Source organism: Neovison vison, chromosome 8, assembly GCF_020171115.1.
Source record: "Neovison vison isolate M4711 chromosome 8, ASM_NN_V1, whole genome shotgun sequence".
Classification (NCBI taxonomy): Eukaryota; Metazoa; Chordata; class Mammalia; order Carnivora; family Mustelidae; genus Neogale; species Neogale vison.
The window spans coordinates 52,728,235-52,748,349 of record NC_058098.1 but is presented as its reverse complement, the minus strand read 5'-3'; the positions used below and the strand labels follow the sequence as shown (position 1 = coordinate 52,748,349).

General features: G+C 54.9%; 2 protein-coding genes across 2 annotated transcripts; both read left to right on the top strand.

Annotated features, from left to right (window-relative positions):
* Positions 1-17: 17 nt before the first annotated feature.
* On the top strand, positions 18-12,035 carry HAAO (3-hydroxyanthranilate 3,4-dioxygenase). The gene is made up of 10 exons (XM_044263598.1): positions 18-178; positions 2,776-2,854; positions 4,509-4,592; positions 4,886-4,992; positions 8,641-8,730; positions 9,055-9,098; positions 9,371-9,516; positions 11,181-11,249; positions 11,445-11,527; positions 11,633-12,035. The coding sequence occupies exons 1-10, from the start codon at positions 99-101 to the stop codon at positions 11,709-11,711; spliced, it is 861 nt and encodes a 286-aa protein (XP_044119533.1). The 5' UTR covers positions 18-98; the 3' UTR covers positions 11,712-12,035.
* Positions 12,036-14,240: 2,205 nt separating this feature from the next.
* OXER1 (oxoeicosanoid receptor 1) lies at positions 14,241-15,938 on the top strand. The gene has a single exon (XM_044263597.1). It carries the CDS (start codon positions 14,395-14,397, stop codon positions 15,520-15,522), a length of 1,128 nt encoding a protein of 375 aa, XP_044119532.1. The 5' UTR covers positions 14,241-14,394; the 3' UTR covers positions 15,523-15,938.
* Positions 15,939-20,115: the final 4,177 nt, after the last annotated feature.

Sequence of the window (20,115 nt, the reverse complement as noted above, 5' to 3'; positions counted from 1 at the left end):
TTGCGGATTCGCTAGGCGGCCAATGGGCGGCTGGGCGGAGCCGCACCCCTTCTACACCCGCCAGGGCATCAGGCTCCAGAGCCGGCTCCCGGGCTACCATGGAGCGTCCCGTGAGGGTGAAGACTTGGGTGGAGGAGAACCGGGCCTCCTTCCTGCCCCCGGTTTGCAACAAGCTCCTGTGAGTCCCACGCACGCTGCCCTCTTCCTGTCTTCTGCCCCCACCTCCCTTCCTCCGTCCGCACCCCTCACCCCCCACCCTCCAGCCCCCAGCTCCTTCACCCAGGAATTTGCAGAAAGGGCCTGCCATCCTCTTGTGCCTTCGGCGGGGGAGGGGGAGGGCAGGCTATTCCGGATTCCCCCACGCTCATTTGTTCCTCTTTCGAGACTCTGCCCTGGAGATTGTGACCTTGATTTCTGAAGATGGTTGGGTGACTGAGACTAGCGGAGATACAGATGGCAGGTCACCGCCCTGTCCCCAGGACTTAGAAATAGCTCTCCCACCCCACCCCACCCCACCCCACCCCACCCCCAGTGACTTCCAGAAGTCTGGGGAGGGTGGTTTTAATGATGCCCCAGAATTGCAGTAGAACCTGCCGCTAGAGTGTCAAGTCGGAAGATCAGCTCCTGCATTTTGTGCCCTCCCCAGGCCCCTCCTTACAAGCGTGCATACACACTCCCATCAGGCGGCACCTAGCCACCACTGCCCACAGCACCCAGCAGGGCCGGTGGTGTTCTGCACCAGTCTTTCTCCAGCAGACCTGGGGCCTCCTCCGTGGCCCCTTCACCTCCCTCCCCTGCCCTCTACCCCATGGTGGGGCCTCGTGTGCTCCCCAGCTCCTGGTTCACATTGTCATATCTGCAGAACATCCCCAGTGGCCTGGCACCCCAAACCACACAGCAGTACTGGCACATGTTGACAAGCCAGAGGCTTAGTCCTCACACTAGCTGCTTAAGGTGGGATTCTAATAGGGACTCTCCCAGTGTCCCACAAGCTAGTATGGGTCCTGGTCTAGACTCCAGACCATGTAAGAGTGTGACTCCCAAGTCCATACCCTTGGTCACCATGTGGCACTGACACCACCAGCTCACAGCCAAACCCCTACCCCCATCCCAGAGCTTCCTGTATTCTACCACTATTGTGGCCCTCACCCCTTTCCTCCTCTTCATCCCTGTGCAGCTGGTTCTCTGTCCCCCAAGGGGCCCCAACCGCATCTCGCATCACTCTGCTCCTCTCCAGCCCTCTGGCCACTGCTCTGCGGCCACCCTTGTCACCACCAGCCTGGTGCGGGCTGCCCCTGCCTCCAGGCCCCCCCAACCCAAGCCTCTGGCTCAGCCCCAATAATAACGGTCACAAAATTCAGGCCCTGCCTTTTGTTCGTTCAGCAGGTGTTTGCTGAGCTCTCAGTACATGCCAGACACTGTTCTGGACACTGGAGAAGCAGCAGAAAACAAACTGACAGTCCCTTCCTCGGGGAGCTAACATTTGGGTGAGAGGAGGAGGCCAATACATAGAAAAAGAGACAAGGAGTGGAGGCAGGCCAGCATAATGGGCCATGGGACAGAACAGAGCTGTGGCCCCCCACCCCCTGTTGGCTAGGGCTGCCAAGGACAGTCTGCCCCAGGCCTCTCCTAGTTCCTGGGGGCTTGGTGGCAATCTTGACCTTCCTTGGCTTCTGCTGCATCAACCTGATCTCTGTCCTCATTTCACAGGGCACTCTCCCTGTCAGTGTGTTTGGGTCTAAATTCCACCCCCCCCTTTAAAAAAATTCTTTATTTATCTATTTGAGAGAGAGAGTGAGAGAGAGAACATGCACAGTGGGGGTGGTACAGAGGGAGAGGGAGAAGCAAACTCTCTGTAGAACAGGGAGCCTGATGCGGGGCTCCATCCCAGGACCCCAGGCAGATGCTTATGACTGGACCACCCAGGTCCCCTACATTTCCCCTTTTAATAAGGATTAGGGGCCCAGCCTATTCCAGTGTGACTTCCCTGTGGCTTAACCAGTTACATACGTCTTCAATTACCCAATTTCCAAATTGGATCACATTCTGAGGTCCTGAGAATTTGGGGGTGAGGGGGTTACGTGAAACTGCAGTGGGGAGGGGTGAGCAGAAGAGGGACATGGTCTGGCTGAGGTACTCCAGCTAATGGCTGGAAATAGTTCTGGAATGGGCTCATTCAAGAACTTTCCATATGGGGGCGCCTGGGTGGCTCAGTGGGTTAAAGCCCCTGCCTTCAGCTCAGGTTATGATCCCAGGGTCCTGGGATCAAGGCCCGCATTGGGCTTTCTGCTTAGCAGGGAGCCTGCTTCTTCCCCTCTCTGCCTGCTTCTCTGCCGATTTGTGATCTCTGTCTGTCAAATAAATAAGTAAAATCTAAAAAAAAAAAAAAAAAAAAAAAAGTAATTGGATATCTTGAACAAGACCAGGGATCCTGGTTGATGAAGCGGTAAGTCCCCCACTACTAGGTCAGAGGATGTTGGGGACACACACACAAATCCACTGAGATACAAATAGAGTCTACAGGTATACAAATAGCCTCAGACACACATACACACACACACACACACACACACACACACTTGGATGGACACAACTATACTGAGATGAGAGGGGAAGGGAGGAAATGTAAAGACTGTAGGGACAATGATACAGAAACAACCCTGTCACCTCTCCCAAGTGTAGCCAGTCTCCTTCCAGGCCCCCCATGGGCCCCTGCACCCCTCCTATCCTGTCCCGTGAGCTGGTTCAGGACCTCTTCCCCTTTGTCTATTGCAGGCACCAGGAGCAGCTCAAAGTCATGTTCGTCGGGGGCCCCAACATCAGGAAGGACTACCACATCGAGGAGGGTGAGGAGGTACGCCTGCTACTGCCCGCTTCTTTAATAGCCTTGGAGGAGGGGGAACTGCCCAAGCAAGAGCCAGAGCCGGTGGACAGGAGGGGTGGGGGGTGGCCAGGTGGCTGATGGATGAAATTCCAGGGCAGAACGGTTGCCTGCACATTGTGGGTGCACAGGGATGGCTCCGTCCTCCAGCTCTGTGGGTGAGGCCCTAGGAAAGAGCCCAGGCTCTGTGGGTATGGGAGAGAGGCTCCAGCTGCTGCATATCATTCCCTGGGCATCCTTGTGCCAGGTGCAATGGCTTGGTTCCCTCCCCCTCAAATATGAATATGGAAGACTGGCCTCCCAAATGAGACCCAAATGCTGACACGGACCTGGGTGCTCCACTCTGGTCTCCAGAGTTGAGTTCTCCGGAAATGTTTGGGACGGAGAGGCTCCCTCCTTATCTAGAGGGCCCAAGACACAGGAGTTCCTGGGGGCTGTTTGATGGAGGGGGAGGGTGGGTGGGGAAATTTGCACTGAATACCCTCTTGTACCTTGAATTTTGAACCATCTCTGTACTTCCCCTAGCCCAAGGTAAATAAACAAAAGTAGAATTAAAAAGAAAAAGATGGGCCCCCGAAGGAGGGACATTGGTGGATTTCCAGCTTTCAGGATCTCTGGTGACAAAAGATCATCATGGGGGGCCTGATGCAAGGGTTCAAGGTCCAGAGTCCAGCCTCTACCGCCACCCCAGGCCTCCCAGCCACAGTCACCAGCCTCCACCCCCACCCCAGGTCTCCCAGCCACAGCTGGGGCCTGGGGAAGCACAGGAGAATCACTCACTCAGCAAATATTTACAGAGCACCTAGTTGGGGGCGAAGGGGGCAAGGCAGGGGAGTGAGGACCCCAGGCCAGCAGGGAGCAGCCTCCCAGAGCAGGCCAGATAACCCCTCACATCTCTCCCAGCCACCAGATTCTCACTACACCTCACGGGAGACCGTTTTCCTCTGTGGCAAAAATCAGCAGGAATATCCAAAGCCACAGAGAGAAGACCAGGTTGGATAGGGATGGCCACTGAGCCGAGTGGCACACTAGACGGGTTTCAGCTTTCTCTGCTTGCCTCAGTCAACCTTAGGCCCCTCCGCTTGCCTTCCAGAGGCTTCCACTCTGTTAGCCCTGGTGTCAGTGCCCACCTTTCCTGTCTCATTCCCTCTTTCCTTCCCTTGGCCCCGAGCGTCTCTGCCCCACACCCCACTTTTGGGCCTCCCCAAGCTGCTCTGGTAGTGTGGATGGGTGTCCGTCCACTGAGGGGCGCAGGCCAAGCAGTGACTCAGCTGGTGGCTGACAGATGAGGAGGGCTGGCCTGAGCAGGTAGGTGGTCCCTCTCAGGAGAGACAGATACTCAGGTGGCTGGGAGGAATTTGACTAGAAGTGGGTTTGTGCCCCTGTAAGGCCTTGGAGGCCAGATTCAATTTAACATCTGCCTGAGCTGGGGATTAGTTCATCTGGCGGCCCCAGCGCTCCAGTCTGTAGCACATGTCAGGAGAAGCTGGAGCCTCAAAGCTGGAGTGACAGAACTGCTCATAAAGGCCTTCAGGAAGTTTCTCAGGTGTTCAGATCAGAACTCGGGCCAAGCACCTGGAAGAAGAAGGAGGCAGGGACAGAGCCTGACTGTTGTCCTGTCCCATAGGTGTTCTACCAGCTAGAGGGCGACATGGTTCTCCAGGTCCTGGAGCGAGGGAAACGCCGGGCTGTGACCATTCGGCAGGGAGAGGTGAGCCTGGGCTCCAAGGAGCAGGAACCCATGGTCCTCTTGTGCTGGCTTTGGGAGCTCTGGCTTTGGGAGTGTGTCCTCCCTGCCTTGTCCTGCCTCCCTTCCCAGACCTTGGGCTCTTCCTCCTGTGAGCTGCCCATCTTCAGCAAGGCCTCCGCTCCGGGCTGGAGGCTTGAAGAGAGGGGGGCCGTTGCTGGACCCCGTGGGCCAGCGGGGGCGGCCATTACATGGGGGGTGCCCAGGTCTCCAAAGGGGGTTGCTGCCTTGCCGACACCTTGTCTCCCCCACTGCAGATATTCCTGCTTCCCGCTGGGGTACCCCACTCTCCACAGAGGTTTGCCAACACCGTGGGACTGGTCATTGAACGGAGACGGCTGCAAACGGAGCTGGATGGGCTCAGGTAAATGGGCCTCGTCCAGGCATCCAGGGCAGAGATGGGGGCAAGCAGCAGAGGAAAGAACCTAGATAGACTCGGGGAAGTGCTTGCTGACCACGGAGAGGGTTAGAAGCAGTGCAGATCCTGTGTTTGCTGGCTCACGGGACGAGTTAGAGGCAGTGGGAGAGTGGGTCTGATGATGGGGGTTAGGAGAGATGTGACCCCCTGGGAGCCCATTCAGCCTGAAGACCAGAACCTGCGCTTCCCGCACCGAGGTCTTCGGGGGGTTGGGGGTAGGGGGGATGCCAAAGTCAGCCCTTCCTGGCGTGGGCGGCCAGGAACACTCCCACTCCTCCCAGCGATGCCCTCCTTCAGCCTCCCCCAGGATGCCCTCGGCTTATTTCTGTCCCCCCAGCTCATTCCACAGCCAGGGCTGACATGCATATGACACTGGCTAGGGCCTCCGACAGATGCTTGAGGTGTATCTATCCATCTCACCCGCCCGGAGATCCTGAGAGGCAGGGGCTGCTGTCATCTCCACTTTATAGATAAGAAAACTGGGCACAGGAGTGCTTGGGTATCTCAGTGGGTTAAAGCCTCTGCCTTCGGCTCAGGTCATGATCTCAGGGTCCTGGGATCGAGCCCCACATCCGGCTCTCTGCTCAGCAGAGAGCCTGCTTCCTCCTCTCTCTCTGCCTGCCTCTCTGCCTACTTGTGATCTCTGTCTGTCAAATAAATAAATAAAATCTTTAAAAAAAAAAAAAGAAGAAGAAGAAGAAGACTGGACACAGGGGAGTTGAGTTTGCTAGAAGGCAGCAGAGCTGGCATTACAGAGAAATAGGAAATTAGGGTCAGGTCAATCTAGATAAGACTGTGAGTCAGCACAGAGGAGCAGACAAACACTGGGGCGGGGTAGGGGGCAGCCACTCTTTCCAGAGCTGAACTCCCAGTGGGCGCCAGTCAGTCACCCATCTATAATCTGATGCAGCCTGTGGTTCTGAGGGACACAGGTTTTTCCAAAAGCTAAACTATTTTTCTGTATTTTTTTGAATAAGAAAATTACACTTTCTCCCCAAGTTCCTGAGATTGGGATCCTTTGCCCCCATCTCCTGTTACAATGGTATTTTTTAATACTCCCCCACCTTTTTTAAAGATTTTATTTATTTATTTGTCAGACAGAGATCCCAAGTAGGCAGAGAGGCAGGCAGGGAGAGTGGTAGGGAAGCAGGCTCCCTGCTGAGCAGAGAGCCCGGTGCAGGGTGGGGCTCTATCCCAGGATCCTGGGATCATGACCTAAGCTCAAGGCAGAGGCTTTAACCCACTGAGCCCCCCAGGTGCCCCACTTCCCCTTTTTCTAATCAGCAAAGTCCTACACATTCAGGCTTGAAGTCAGGAAAAGTAAAAGGAGGCAAGAAAACAAAGTTAAAACTTTTTCAGGAAGAGGGAAAATGTTATGGAATGTGAATGATATCTCCGTAACACCAAATGGACAATAATAAAGAGAAAACAAACAAACAAATCAGTTAAGGGGGCGCCTGGGTGGCTCAGTGGGTTAAGCCGCTGCCTTCGGCTCAGGTCATGATCCCAGGGTCCTGGGATCGAGTCCCGCATCGGGCTCTCCGCTGAGTGGAGAGCCTGCTTTCCTCTCTCTCTCTCTGCCTGCCTCTCTGCCTACTTGTGATCTCTCTCTGTCAAATAAATAAATAAAATCTTTAAAAAAAAAAAAAAACAAATCAGTTAAACCTCACAAAGCTGTTCACCTTCTGTCTTGCCTCTTTCATATCTACACCTTTCCACGTTGCAGTCTTAGCAAGCATGGGGTTGAGTTTTGATTTTGTTACTTAAGAAACTCATAAGCAGGGACGCCTGGGTGGCGCAGTTGGTTAAACGACTGCCTCCGGCTCAGGGCGTGATCCTGGAGTCCCGGGATCGAGTCCCACATCAGGCTCCCAGCTCCATGGGGAGTCTGCTTTGCTCTCTGACCTTCTCCTTGCTCATTCTCTCTCTCACTGTCTCTCTCTCAAATAAATAAAATAAAAAAATCTTAAGAAACTCATAAGCATTCTTTATACCATTCAATGCTTTTCAAAAACACAATGATATACTAACCTACTGTTATAGCAACAGAGGTCTGTCCTTTGATTCCAAAAGACATCTTTCACCGGGCTTTATGAAAGAAGTCTTTAGTGACAGAGTGGATAGTGTCCTCAATAAAATTTTTTAAAATTATTTGTTTATTTATTTGAGAGAGAGAGAGAGAGAGCTTGCACTCATGCGAGTTGGGGAAGAGGCAAAGAGAGAGAGACAGACTCCACACTGAGCACAGAGCCAAATGCAGGGCCCTATCTCCCCAACCCTGAGATCATGACCTGAGCTAAAATCAAGAGCCGGTTGATTCAGTCGGGTGACTGAACCACGCAGGCACCCCGTCTTCAATAACATTTTTACAGCAAATTCATTAAGAGATTTCATCTTCCTGTTTTGACTTTTTTTTTTTTTTTTTAGACTTTATTTTTTAAGGGACGCTTGGGTGGCTCAGTGGGTTAAGCGTCTGCCTTCGGCTCAGGTCATGATCCTGAAGTCCTAGGATCAATTCCTGCATGGGGCTCCCAGCTCAGTGGCAGGTCTGTTCCTCCCCCTGTTCCTCCCTCTGTTCCTCCCCCTGCTCCTCCCCTGCTTCTGCTGTGTTCCCTCACTCTCTCTTTCAAATGGAAAAATAAAGTCTTAAAAAAAAAAAAGCTAGGGGCTCAGCATTCAAATGCTACTCTGAAGGCAAGATTTCTGGTGGCCAGCTCCAGCCCAGGATAGAAGGTAAGATGAGCTCTGTGTCTATAAACCATGTCCCATAAGCAAGACCACTTCTCTTTCTCAGGAGGAGCTGGAAAGGACGAACCAGGCCTGGCCCTGGGAGTAGTAGAGCCTGAGAATTAGACATTAGGTCAACAAAAGCACAGCACACACCAGGGGCCTGAGGCACGACCCCCATCAGCCAATGGAGGAGCACACTGAGCCGGCCTGAGGCTTGGTGGACTGGTCTTGGAGAGGCTAGGTGTACACGTACGTAGTCTTGCCTCTGGAGAAGAGGCCCAGCCCTTTGCTCCAATTCTCAAAGGCATCCATGACCCCAAGAACACTTCATCTGGGGGTATCTTCTGCATGTCAGTTCCATAAGGTTCCATGCACTCTGATCTAGAGCTGTAGCTGATCTAGACTCCCCAGCCACAGGCCCTGTATTCAGGATCAGCTTCAGCTTCCTGTCTGGGAAAATGAAGACCCTTGTTATTGATGTTGTCTGTGTTTCTAAGACTGCCTCGAGTCTGTCCAGTTCCTGCCACTTACAGGCTGTGGAATCCCTGCCAAGTTACCCACCTTCTCCGAGCCCCAGAGTTCTAGCATCTTAAATGGTCAAACTTGGGCAATCAGGAATGCAAATAGATTCGATAATAGCCACCGCTCCCCCCACCCTCTACTCCCCCAGACTTTGGGGCATATAATGCTTCTGGGAGAGCCAGGGATGGGTGAGTGAGCATCAGCCACTAGGTTGTGCAAACGGGGTGAAGAAGCATCCAGCTCTGGGGGCCAGGGTTAGCCATTGTCCAGACCTCCACAGGTAGCTCCCCCACTGAGGCTGCCCAGGTGGGGAGCTGGGTTACCTGTCCTTTGCTCTGGCAGGTACTACGTGGAGGACACTACGGACGTCCTGTTCGAGAAGTGGTTCTACTGCGAGGACCTTGGCACACAGTTGGCTCCCATCATCCAGGAGTGAGCCCTCAGCCCAGTCCCTGCCCCTTGTTCTCTGAGGCCCCTTGCTCTGACCGGGCAGGGCAGACCCACCCAGCAGTCCCCACCGTACTGGAGCCAGCGTGCCTGGGGTGTCGGGGGAGGGGGGATGTCTGCCTCTTCCAGAGGGGAGGGCCTGGGCTGGTAAGGGAGGGGAGGGTGGACCTACATGGAATTGTATAGGGACTGTATGAGTGTGTGGGCTCCTGCACCCGAGAGCATATGAGTGTGTGTATCTGTGTGTCTCCCTGGGCCGCTCATTCGGGAATGCTGGCCACTTGTCCTCCTCCCCCTTTCTCCCTGCAGGTTCTTCAGCTCTGAGCAATACAGAACAGGAAAGCCCATTCCTGGTGAGCCCCCTGGGAACTGCCTTTCTCCCTTCTTCTCTGCTTTCCCAGAGTAGAATGGGTCTTGCCTCAGAATACCAGTCTCCTTTTGAGTACTGTTGCCAGTACTAAAGGCATGAGATGATGGCCCCAAATAGTGTCCCCCATGTGGCTGCTTGGTCCTCAAGCTGGATCCAGAGCCCATTCTGGTGATTCAGAGCTGAGACCTCTGGGCCTGCAGGGGTTCTGGGTAGGGCGGGCCGGAGGCCACTGACATAGCTCTGCTGTGGGTGCAGACCAGCTGCGACAGAAACCACCATTCCTCCTGAGCACGCGATCTGTCATGGAGCCCATGTCCCTGGAGGCCTGGCTGGATGGGCACCGCAGGCAGCTGCAGGCAGGCACACCCCTCAGCCTGTTTGGGGACTCCTATGAGACACAGGTAATGAGGCCCTGGGCCACCAGGGGCATCTACCCAGCAGCCCTGGGAAATGGGAACTAATCACCCACACATCCACACGAGTGTGCATACACACGCACACACACACACACACACACACACACAGAGTTTCAGAAGCTGTGGCATAAACAAAGGCCTTCCTGTTTCCTCCCTGACTCAGAGAGTGACGGCTTTGTGAGGAGTGGAGGCTACGTGGTCTCAAGCAGTCTTTCTTTGCCTTCAGAGTACGGGGTTGCCCCATCCACTGACTGAATCCTAGGGGCCTAGTGTTATCTTTCCACCAGGAATTCCTGAACTTTTGGACAGTCTCAGCCTGGGGGGCCAGATGGAAGAGAGGTGCCTGGGGATGGAGAGGGGCACAGAGACCGACCCATCCAAATAAAGCTGCCCTTCTTTCATTCAACATTTATTGAATGGCTATTATGTTTCAGGCTTTGGTAGAAAAAAAGATAAGAGTCACTGCCTCAAAGAGTGTATGGTCTGATAAACAGACAAGTTAATCAACAATTATCACAATCAGGTGGTATGTTATTTGGTAGAGAAGCTTCAGGAAGCCATAGGATAATGAAGGACAAGCCCAGGCTGGAGGGAAGTCAGGAAAGACTTCCTGGAGGAGGTGATGTGTAAGCTACATTTTTTTAAAGCAAATATAGGAGCTTGTCAAAGGAAGAAAGGGAGGCTGAGAGAGCATTACCAGTAAGGGAGAAGCATAGGTAAAGTTGTGGAAGCTTGAAATAGCCTGGCACTGCTAGGGGAATGAGGGCTGCAGGCACCAGGACTGGATGCCAGGAGTAGCAGGCAGTGCCCAGGTCCTATCAGGTATCCTGGGCTAGACAAGGTGCCAGGCTTGGGCTTGCTTGGGCTTTATAATTTGCCCCTGGCACATCCCTCGCAGTTTGAATCAGACACCCTCGTGGAGGGAAGCTCCCTGGGTGCACACCTGCCCCGAAAGTTCTGGCCTGCAGACTCCTGAGCTTAGATGGGTCCCTGAAAGCAGACGCACACCACGCAGCCCCTCCCAGCCCATCACGGCAATGGCATTTGCTACAAGCTGGCCTCATGGTCCTGCCTTCTGCCTCATGCACACGCCTGCTTCCCCCCTGCTTCAGTTTATGCCAAAAGAATATCTACTGAGTCCTGCTCTGGGCCAGCAGGAGCAAGGCCTGCCCAGTAGCCACCAGGCTGATGCAGGTCGAAGAGGCTGGTCCCCTCCCCTCTCCTCCTCCTCAGGCCAGAATCTCATGGCAGAAGGCAGGTGGGCCCTCTTTGTGGAACTATGTGTGTGATATGTGAGTCCACATTAAGCCGTGTGTGCCCAAGTGCCTGGGTGCCGAGTGTGCCCTGGCAGTCAGGCCTTCATCCAGGTCAGCAGTTGTGGGGATGGGCAGCTGAGGAATCCGATGTGCACGCGTATGTGTGAAGGGCAAGCTGGCGTGATCCTGGACAGCAGGTAGGCAGCACTTTTCCTTGTGGAGGCAGTGGGGAGGCCCTCGGCCTGGCAGCCTTCCTCTCCAAGTCCTGGTCTAGACTCTAAACATGAAGATAAGGCTGTGCCTGGTGCTGTGGGCCCACTCTGGGGGGCAGGTTCAAGGCCATCTCCTGTGTGGGGCAGAAGCACCAGAAAGATGTGTGTTGCTTCATGCCAGGTGATTGTCCATGGACAAGGCAGCAGCAAGGGCCCGAGACAGGACGTGGATGTGTGGCTGTGGCAGTTGGCAAGTGGGGCCCCTGATGGGGGGTAGGGGGGATGACATCTTCTCGCCCCTGGGGACCAGGCTGCTGCTGGGCCTTGGATGCCCAGAACCTGAAATGGCTCCCAGGGCCTCCCTGCCAAGGCAGACTCAGGGACACCTAGACAGGTGTTGAGGCCCAACGGCCTCCATTCCCGTTCTCCTGCTCCTCGTTCCCAGGAAGGTTCCTCTGTGGTGACAATGGGGGACCAGAACCTGAGCCTGGCCCCGGATGACAGCCTTCTGGTGCCAGCTGGGAATGCGTGAGTACATGGGAGGACTTTCCCCTCAAGCTGCGGGACCATCCTCCTTCCCCTGGGATGCTGAGGACCCACCTGTCTGACCCCAGCCCACCTGTGTCTCCGCAGGTACACCTGGGACCGAGGACGGGACTCTGTGGCCCTGGCTGTGACCCAGGACCCCGCCCGCAAGAAGCCCCTGGGCTGATCCTCTGGTTGCTGCCCCCCAAGGAGCCACAGTGCCTCCCTCCCCCACCCAATTCCCCTCTCTGCTTCTGCGTGTACTGCTGCCGAGATACTGCGTGTCCCTGGAGCAGGGCCCTGGACACTGCCATCCAGCCTCCTCCTCCTCTCGGCCAGGCTCTTGGGGGGACAGTCATGCCCCTTCTCTTCTATCATTCCTCTGCCCACTGCCCTACAGAGTCTGCTCCATGATTGAGGCCGGGCTGCCTCTCCATCCCTCTGTCCTCCCTGGCTCAGGACAGCCCTCGCCTGCCACCCAGAGGGCCCTCAGTAAAGGCTTCCTGGTGGACAAGTGCCTGTATGTCTGCATGCACACGGGCTGTCATTGATGGCCACCCCCGTGCTCCTGAGACTGTGTGTGTCTGTCTGATGTGTGGGGGGCACCAGGTGATGTAGGTGTATGGACGGTCTGTTAGTGTGTGTTCTTATTTGTAAAGGGGCTCAGTTCACTGTGTGTGTGGCCCAACCATTCAGCTCTGGGGCTCGTCCCGGGGACATAGCTCTTATTGTCCCTCTGCCTCTTAGTCTTTCCCACTTATTTTCAGATGACTTTTAAAAATAGCATCTGTTGGGTTTTTTCCTCTCTAGTAACAAGTGATGTATACTAATTGTAGAAAGCAAAAATACTTAAAAACACAGGATCCACCACCTGGAGTAAACCACAGTTAACACATGAAGGTCATGGTAACCAAAGTGGTATCAGGAACTTGGCAGTGGGCCGGTGTCTGCTCCCCGGCTATGTACAGGCACCATGTCCAAAGACCCAGAAGGCTCCTGGGTGCTCTGCAGTGTTCTGAAGTGCTGGGAACCCTAGAAGCAGCTGTGGGTAGAGACAAAACCCAGAACCTACAGCAGAGACCAGAGCTCAGTTGCCTGGGACTTCAGCGAGAAATCCAGAAGGGGTTGCGGGCGGGGTAAGTGAAGTGGGATCTACATGGAACAGGTCCCTGGTGAGAGAGTCAAAGCTTCCTCTGGAAAACATGGGGTCTCAACCCTGCCTGCCCCCACTGCGGCCTGGCAGCCCACTCCTTGGATTCACTATGCTGCAGGGCAGATGGGAACCTGGCTTTGCTGAAAAGGGTTTCCACCCCCGAGGAATGTCAGAGACTGTGCCCATCTCTACCTCTAAGGCTTTCCTCTCCCACAGGCCAAGAAGAAACACTGCTACCTCCCCCTACAAACTCATACAGTCCAGGAGGTGAAGGCAGAGGCTAGCATGACCATGGGCTACAGCACGGCCTTGCACTCTGCAGGAACTGAGGAGAGGACATGGGGAATGTCCCAAGGATGTCCTCTGCACAGAGCCAGGTGGCTAGGAGAAGACAAGCTTTCCCCTAGTGCCCAGGGCAAACCTACTCTGAGAAAATAATGCAAATTAGATCCGTTTTTCTGAACACTGACTCCGTGCTAGGGAACTCCCTAAGAGGTTTAGCAAACAAGCAGTTCTGGTTCTAAATGAGGCCTGTCTGCATTCAAGGCTCAGGCCACCTGGCAGCCCTTGGTCACAGCCTATTTGAGCCCGTCTACCTCATCCTTGGCCAGATGGGAGCCTGGGACAGAGGAGAGAGGGACCTGGAGGCTCTGCAAAAGAGAGGCCAACAGCCACTGTGTCTGAAGCCCTGAGGCCTTGGCCAAGTGGGCGTACCTGGCCCACTGCTGACCGCAGCCAGACGGCCAGGGCAGGCATCTAAAACCACAGCCTCCCTCGGCCCTGTCCCAGGTCATGAGGAGCCTGAGGCCCCAGACACCCCTGGGAACACCATGCAGAGGTGGAACAGGACTTGCGCCTTGCCTGAGGACAGCTCTGGCCTCTACTGCCCCGTCTGTGGTGAATGCAGAGTCAGGATGGCGTGGGGCGCACAGTGGACAGGGCATCTTGAAGGCTTACTGTATTTTCTGTCTGGGGGAGGAGCCCCAGGTCCCAGGGCAGGAGAAACTGGCAGGGGAGCCCTCTGCGTGTAGGAGGTAGTTCATAGGGTACAAGGACTTTGGACACTCTGGAATCGGGGATCGTGGGGTACAAACAGCCTTATTCCACAAGGCCATGAGCATGTGGTCAAGGTATCAGCTAGACTCCCCACCTCCCTCTCCAGAAACAACATCCTGTTGGCACCACACTCCCTGCTGCCAGAGCTGATGGGAACAGGGAGGCAGCTACCCAGTCTGTACAGATAATGGGGGGGGGGGCTGTGCAGGGTGGCCTGCGTGAATCTGAGAGCCATGCTCTGGCACAGAGACTAGCTCTGGCCTTCAGGCAAGCAAACGTCTGAGCCCTCAAGGCTGCAGACACTCTTCTCCTCCTCACCCCAGCTGGGCCTTCCTCCCACGTCAGGGTCTCCCTGGGCCTCTGTCTCACCCTTACTGAGCCCTGCTCTCTTCCCCGTGCCAGGGGTGGCCCAGACTCCCCACCCTTCTTCAGAGACCTTGCAGCTAGGTCACTTGGTGTGGGGGGAGGGGGAGAGGAGGGAAGGCTACAGAGTTCCTCTTTGGCTGGGTGTCTCTCAGTGGCCACAAGGGTGCTGATGAGAACACCAGGATATTGAGTCATCGTGGTCAGCGGGCAGTGAACATCATTCCTCCTGCCCCAAACACTCTCTCAGGGGTAGAAAGCCTAGAAACTTCTCTCAGGTCCATGGCCCAAGCAGCCCATGGAATCTCATAACCTGACCTCTTCCTCTCCCCTCCTTTCTCTCCCTCCCTCCGCTCTCCCTGGCTCCCTCCCCACCTCCCTCCCTCCCACCCTCTCCTCCTCTCCTTGGGCCTTCACCACAGATTCAGGCGCTGCAGGAGAGGCCTCAGGTTCCTGCTTCCCAGCCTCCTCCCTGACCGTGTCCGCCTTCCTGGCACCGATCCTGGGTATAGAGTTTGTCCTGGGGCTGGCAGGGAACAGCTTGGCGCTCTTCATCTTCTGCTTCCGCACGCGGCCCTGGATGTCGAACACAGTGCTCCTGGTCAGCCTGGTGGTGGCCGACTTTCTCCTGATCGTCAACCTGCCCTTTCGTGTGGATTACTACTTCCTGCAAGAGCGCTGGCGTTTCGGGGCCACCGTCTGCAAACTCAACCTCTTCATGCTGTCCACCAACCGCTCAGCCAGCGTGGTGTTCCTCACGGCCATCGCCCTCCACCGCTACCTGAAGGTGGTGCGGCCCCACCATGCGCTGAGCCGGGCCTCCGTGAGGGCGGTCACCTGGGTGGCCGGGGGGCTCTGGGCCAGCATCCTGCTCCTCAACGGACACCTGCTCCTGGCCGCCTATCCCGACGGCTCCTGCCTCAGCTACAAGCTGGGGGTCAAGCCCTCGGCTTTGCTCCGCTGGCACCAGGCCCTGTTCGTGCTGGAGTTCTTCCTACCGCTGGCACTCATCGTATTTGCCATCGTGAGCATCGGGCTCAAGATCCAACGTCGTGGCCTTGGGGGGCAGGCGGGCCCGCGGAGAGCTGTGCGCGTGCTGGCTGTGGTGGTGACTGTCTACACAGTCTGCTTCTTGCCCAGTGTTGTCTTCGGCGTGGCTTCCTTAGTGGCCTTCCGCCTGGGTGCCTGCCCCGTCCTTGACCTCTGCACGCAGCTCTTCCATGGCTCCCTGGCCTTCACCTACCTCAACAGTGCCCTAGACCCTGTGCTCTACTGCTTCTCGAGCCCTAGCTTCCTCCGCCAGGTCCGGGCCCTGCTGGGCCTCACCGAGGGCTGGCAGGGCTCAGCCAGTGACGAGAGTTCCTACCAGCCATCTGCCCGGCGCCGGGAGGCCACTCGAAAGATGCAGGCTGTGGAGAAACTGTAGACGGAGGTCTCACTGGAGGGCCCGCTCGAGTAAGAAGGTCCCTCTCGGGACTAGGGGTTCCCCAAGCTGCAAGAGGAAGGACGGCTGGGCTCTGACCTGGAGGGAGAAGGTTGCCAGCATAGGGTGCCTCAACCAACTGGATGTCGGCAGGGGCCAGGTGGGTGGCAGGGGAAGGAAAGGGTCTCCACCTTCCAGAGCAGTGTGTCCCAGATGACATCCCCAGAGTGCAGGAAAGAACCCGATGGTGGGTGGAGACAAGACAGGGGCTGTAGCAGCTCCCCTCCAGACAAAGGTCCACATGGCTGCCCAGTCCAGGGGGAGAGCACAAGTCTTGCTTTGGAGGTTGGACAGCGCACATTTTTGTCATCTCCAGCTTGTCCCTTTCAATGCTAATAAACTGCCTTTTGAAAATGCAAGTTTGCCTCAGCTGTTCTAAGGAAAACTAAACAAATGTCTTTTGGCCCATCTGGCCCTGGGGTCAATAGGGTTCCAAGTGAGTGCCCCAAGATGAAGGGAGACTCTGGGGACAGAGCAAGGAAGCCCCCCAGGACACCATCCTTCCACATTGCTCCTGGAGGCCTGCAGTATCCTTCTAGGCAGAAAGAATGCTTCGCCGGGTCATAGGAGGGCAGCTCATCTGGATCCCTGGGTGACCCCGGCTCCTTTCTGGTCTTTAGCTCCCCTTCTGCAGTCCTTGAGGTCTTGCCCAGTGCATCAAGGGCTCAGGCCCACCCTCCCCTGGGATAATGAGGAGATCTTTCACCTTGGAAATTAACTGCTCCGTCCAGCTCAGGCTCCTGGCTCAGCTCGGGATCCTACCCACAGCTTTCCTCAGCCCCAAGTACCCTTCCCTGGCTTTGGAACCTGTGGTGACTGTTAACCTAACCAGGACAGGACCCCAGCTAAGGGCAGGAGCCTCAGAGTCACAGGGCTGGCTCATAGCCCTCTCCCAGAACCAAAGCCATCTTGTCCACCTCTATTCCTTTGTTCTGCTCGGTATGCCTGTGGTCAGTGTCCAACCATCTAGGTTAACCCATCTGTTGGCTTGGGTCCCCCAGGCACAAGGTGTATACCTGACATGAATTTGGGTTTTTTGTGTTGGGAGGGGGCTGGGGGCAAAGGGGTAGTGGTTAGTTCTTCTGTCCACAGGGGAAGTCACTGACTGGTAACTGCTTTTAGGACAGATTTCTTAAATATTTGTGCAGACCTAATCTGTATTTTCTACTCCAATCTCCTAAGTGTATCCTGGGAAAACAAGAAGTTTTCTAATCTGGGTTGGGAGAGGGTGAGGTATAGCCTTCAAGGCTTTTCAAAGGGCTACTAAGAGGTCAGTAAGGCCCTGTATAAGCACCACTTGAACCCCATGTGCCAACTCGGGAGAATGAACACACATACCTTCCCCACTGGCAGGACAGAAGAGGCTGGAACTAGTTCTCCACTCATCCTCTCAGCCACAGGCCTCTAGACCTCAGGTACAGGGTCTGATGAGAGGACCAAATTCCCTTTCCCCAATTCCCTTCAGAGTTTGAATCCAAGTCCAATCCTCTCATATTATAGACAGGGACGCTCTCCCTCTGTTAAAAATTCTTAGGAATGGAGGCCAAGGCCTAGGAATCACCGGTGCCCCGGGAGGAAAGCACTCAGAAGTAGTGCAGATGTTGGGGTGGGAGATGGAAAACACGTCAGGTGGAGGGAGGTGGCCTGGGAGACAATAGGTTGAACAGATACTGGAAACCATCTCCTGGGTGTGTCTCCAGCCTGCTTTTCTTTTCTGAAAACTCCCCAGCTTCTCTCAAAGCAAGGGTGTGCTGCCTGGGCCCCTGCAAGGAGCTTCCTCATGCCTCTGCCCTCCATGGCCCCCTCCTCCATGCCTCCCTTCTTGTTGCTAACTCTTTGACCCTGGTAGAGCCATTCCTAGGGACTCCCCACTTCTCCACCCTTTGCCATGAGGAGGAGTGGGCCAAGTCTGGGCCAGCCCACCCTCAGCCTGAGATCTATAATGTCAAGTAAGACTGGAGGCTGGGGACTGAGCACTTTCTCATGCAGCCCCACCCCCAGGGCTCTACAATGCACCATGGGCCAAAGGCCAGGCACCTTCCCTTCCATCTGGTACCATCTCTTCCCATGTTTGTGGGCTCAGGGTGGCTCTGTGGGCAAATGGGGTTCCATATACCATTTCCTCCATCTTCTCTACACTGGCCCCTTCTCATCTACCACACCATCATGTCCACCCACTCTCTCAGCAACTGGGCTCACTTGCCTTGCCCCCATTTCCTCAAATGGTTCCCATGGCTTCTGTGCAGTGCTGCCCCTCCCCTTGAGGAGTCCTAGAGACTAGCCACAGTTTGCGCCCACTCCTATCCTGCCCAGGATCCTCTTTGCCCCTCGTCTTGATGTTGAGGACTGCCCCCGCTCCAACAAGCTGGGCCACCCTTCCCTTCACAAAGCCCTCTCTACAGGGAGTCTGTATGCCCCTCAGGGGAGAGAAGAGGGGACTTAGGCTGCCTCCACATTCTCCCTGCATGGAAGGCCTCCCTGGTCCTAACCTTGGTCCTTAGTTCTCCATCTGTGAAATAGGAACAGTGATTAGGCTCTCACCCAACTCCGGAGGTGTAGATGGAAATAACTGAAGATGCCAGAGTGCTGAGTAAGGTAGTTATTTACATGGTGAGGGAGGGGGAGAAGGAATGAAAAGGGATGCAGGGGGAGGAGAGGAAGGCAAACTGGTTGAACTGTCCCCCTACCCCCAAGAGAGTAGGGGGGCGGCACCCATGGCAATATATGGTAGGCTGGAGGTGGGTTGAGTAAAGACACTGTTTCTTACATTTGGGTTCCAAACAGCATTTTGGTCCCTTGGGTGAGTTACACTATTTAGTGTGAATCTGGAGCAGAGCTTTGTCTTCTTTCTCCTAATATCCCAAAAGACAGCAGATGGGATCCCTGACTTCACTCTGCGGACTTCTGTGCTGGGGGAGAGCAGAAACGGCTGGGCTGACACGCCATAGCCACTCACATCCAGCATTTACTGGGCTCCCATTGGGTGCCACACACTAAGCTACACAGGCAGATGATCGGGCTCTGACCTCCAGGCCAAGTCTGGGAGAGGTTTGATCTACAAGTGGACCAAATGCAACCCAAGCCAGTATAATTTCAAGGTTTGGGAAGTAGTAGTGCAGGGCTGGGGGCACAGAAAAACTAACTGCCTGGTGTCAGCAAAGTGATGCATGTAAGCTCAAGCCTGGAGGATGAGAAAAGTAGCAAAGGGAACGGCATTTCTGGCACAGGGCACAGCACTGTGAGAAGAGCTGCCATGGAGGGAAGGATAAGGTCACTCAGGTGAGCGGAGGTGGCCTCAGCAGAGTTAGGGACAGGCGGGAAGGCAGGCTGAGCCAACTAGGCTCACCACATTCAGAATGTGACCCAAAAGATAGGGACTGGCCATCCACAGAGGGCTCCACAGCTGCAAAGTCCTGTGGTGGCAGGATCAACACCAGCCCCGGGCAGGTGCACAGCAGTTGAGGTCACAAGGCAAGTAACAGGATCTGTCAGGCTCCCTGTTAAGAATGCCTATTGAGGGGCGCCTGGGTGGCTCAGTGGGTTAAAGCCTCTGCCTTCGGCTCAGGTCATGATCCCAGGGTCCTGGGATTGAGCCCTGCATCGGGCTCTCTGCTCCGCAGGGAGCCTGCTTCCTCCTCTCTCTGCCTGCCTCTCTGCCTACTTGTGATCTCTCTCTCTGTCAAATAAATAAATAAAATCTTTAAAAAAAAAAAAAAAAAGAATGCCTATTGAAAGAGTATGATGCTGAACATCTGGGTGGCTCAGTTGTTAAGCATCTGCCTTTGGCTCTGGTCATGATCCCAGGGTCCTGGGACTAGTCCCACATCAGGCTCCCTGCTCAGGGGGGAGTCTGCTTCTCCTTTTCCCTCTGCCCTTCCTCTCTGCTCATTCTCTCTCTCTCTCAAACCAAAAGGAAAATAATATGAGGTCTTTAGAATTAATGATGGCGGTGAATGGTTTCTGCTTCTTGCATCCATTGATCCTGACAAAAACATATGCTTTAGGGAGATAAAAACGTAATGAAAATACTTCTGCAGTATATTTTGCTATGACCCTGGTTCCTATACTCCTGAAATTTAAGACAGTTATCATTTGAACAACCTCTGTCTCTTACTTCCTCTGACTCCCCCAAGTCACTGAAACCAGACCAGGAAGGGGAAGAACGCACCTGGTCTCTACAAAGGTTGGTAGCAAGATAAGCTCACGAACCCCTCTCTGCCCACAGCACTCCTTTCTGCCTTGTCTCAGACTCCTACACACTAGGTACCCCTCTCCTGGCTGCCAGTAGACTGGCAGGTGAGGCTCCTTGATACTCCAAGTAGTCTACCAGAACTACGGCTTCCACCTATAGAGGGTCCCAGTGCTAAATGGAGGGACCTGGAATTCAAGGACAGGAAGGAAGGTCCTCATGGATACAAGTTCACAAATAATCTGGATGTTGGAATTCATTCACCTCTAAGTCTTTATTTATCAGAGCAGATGGAGGTACAGGATGTACAAAGGATTTCAGCCTCTCAGGACCAAGGGCAAGAAACC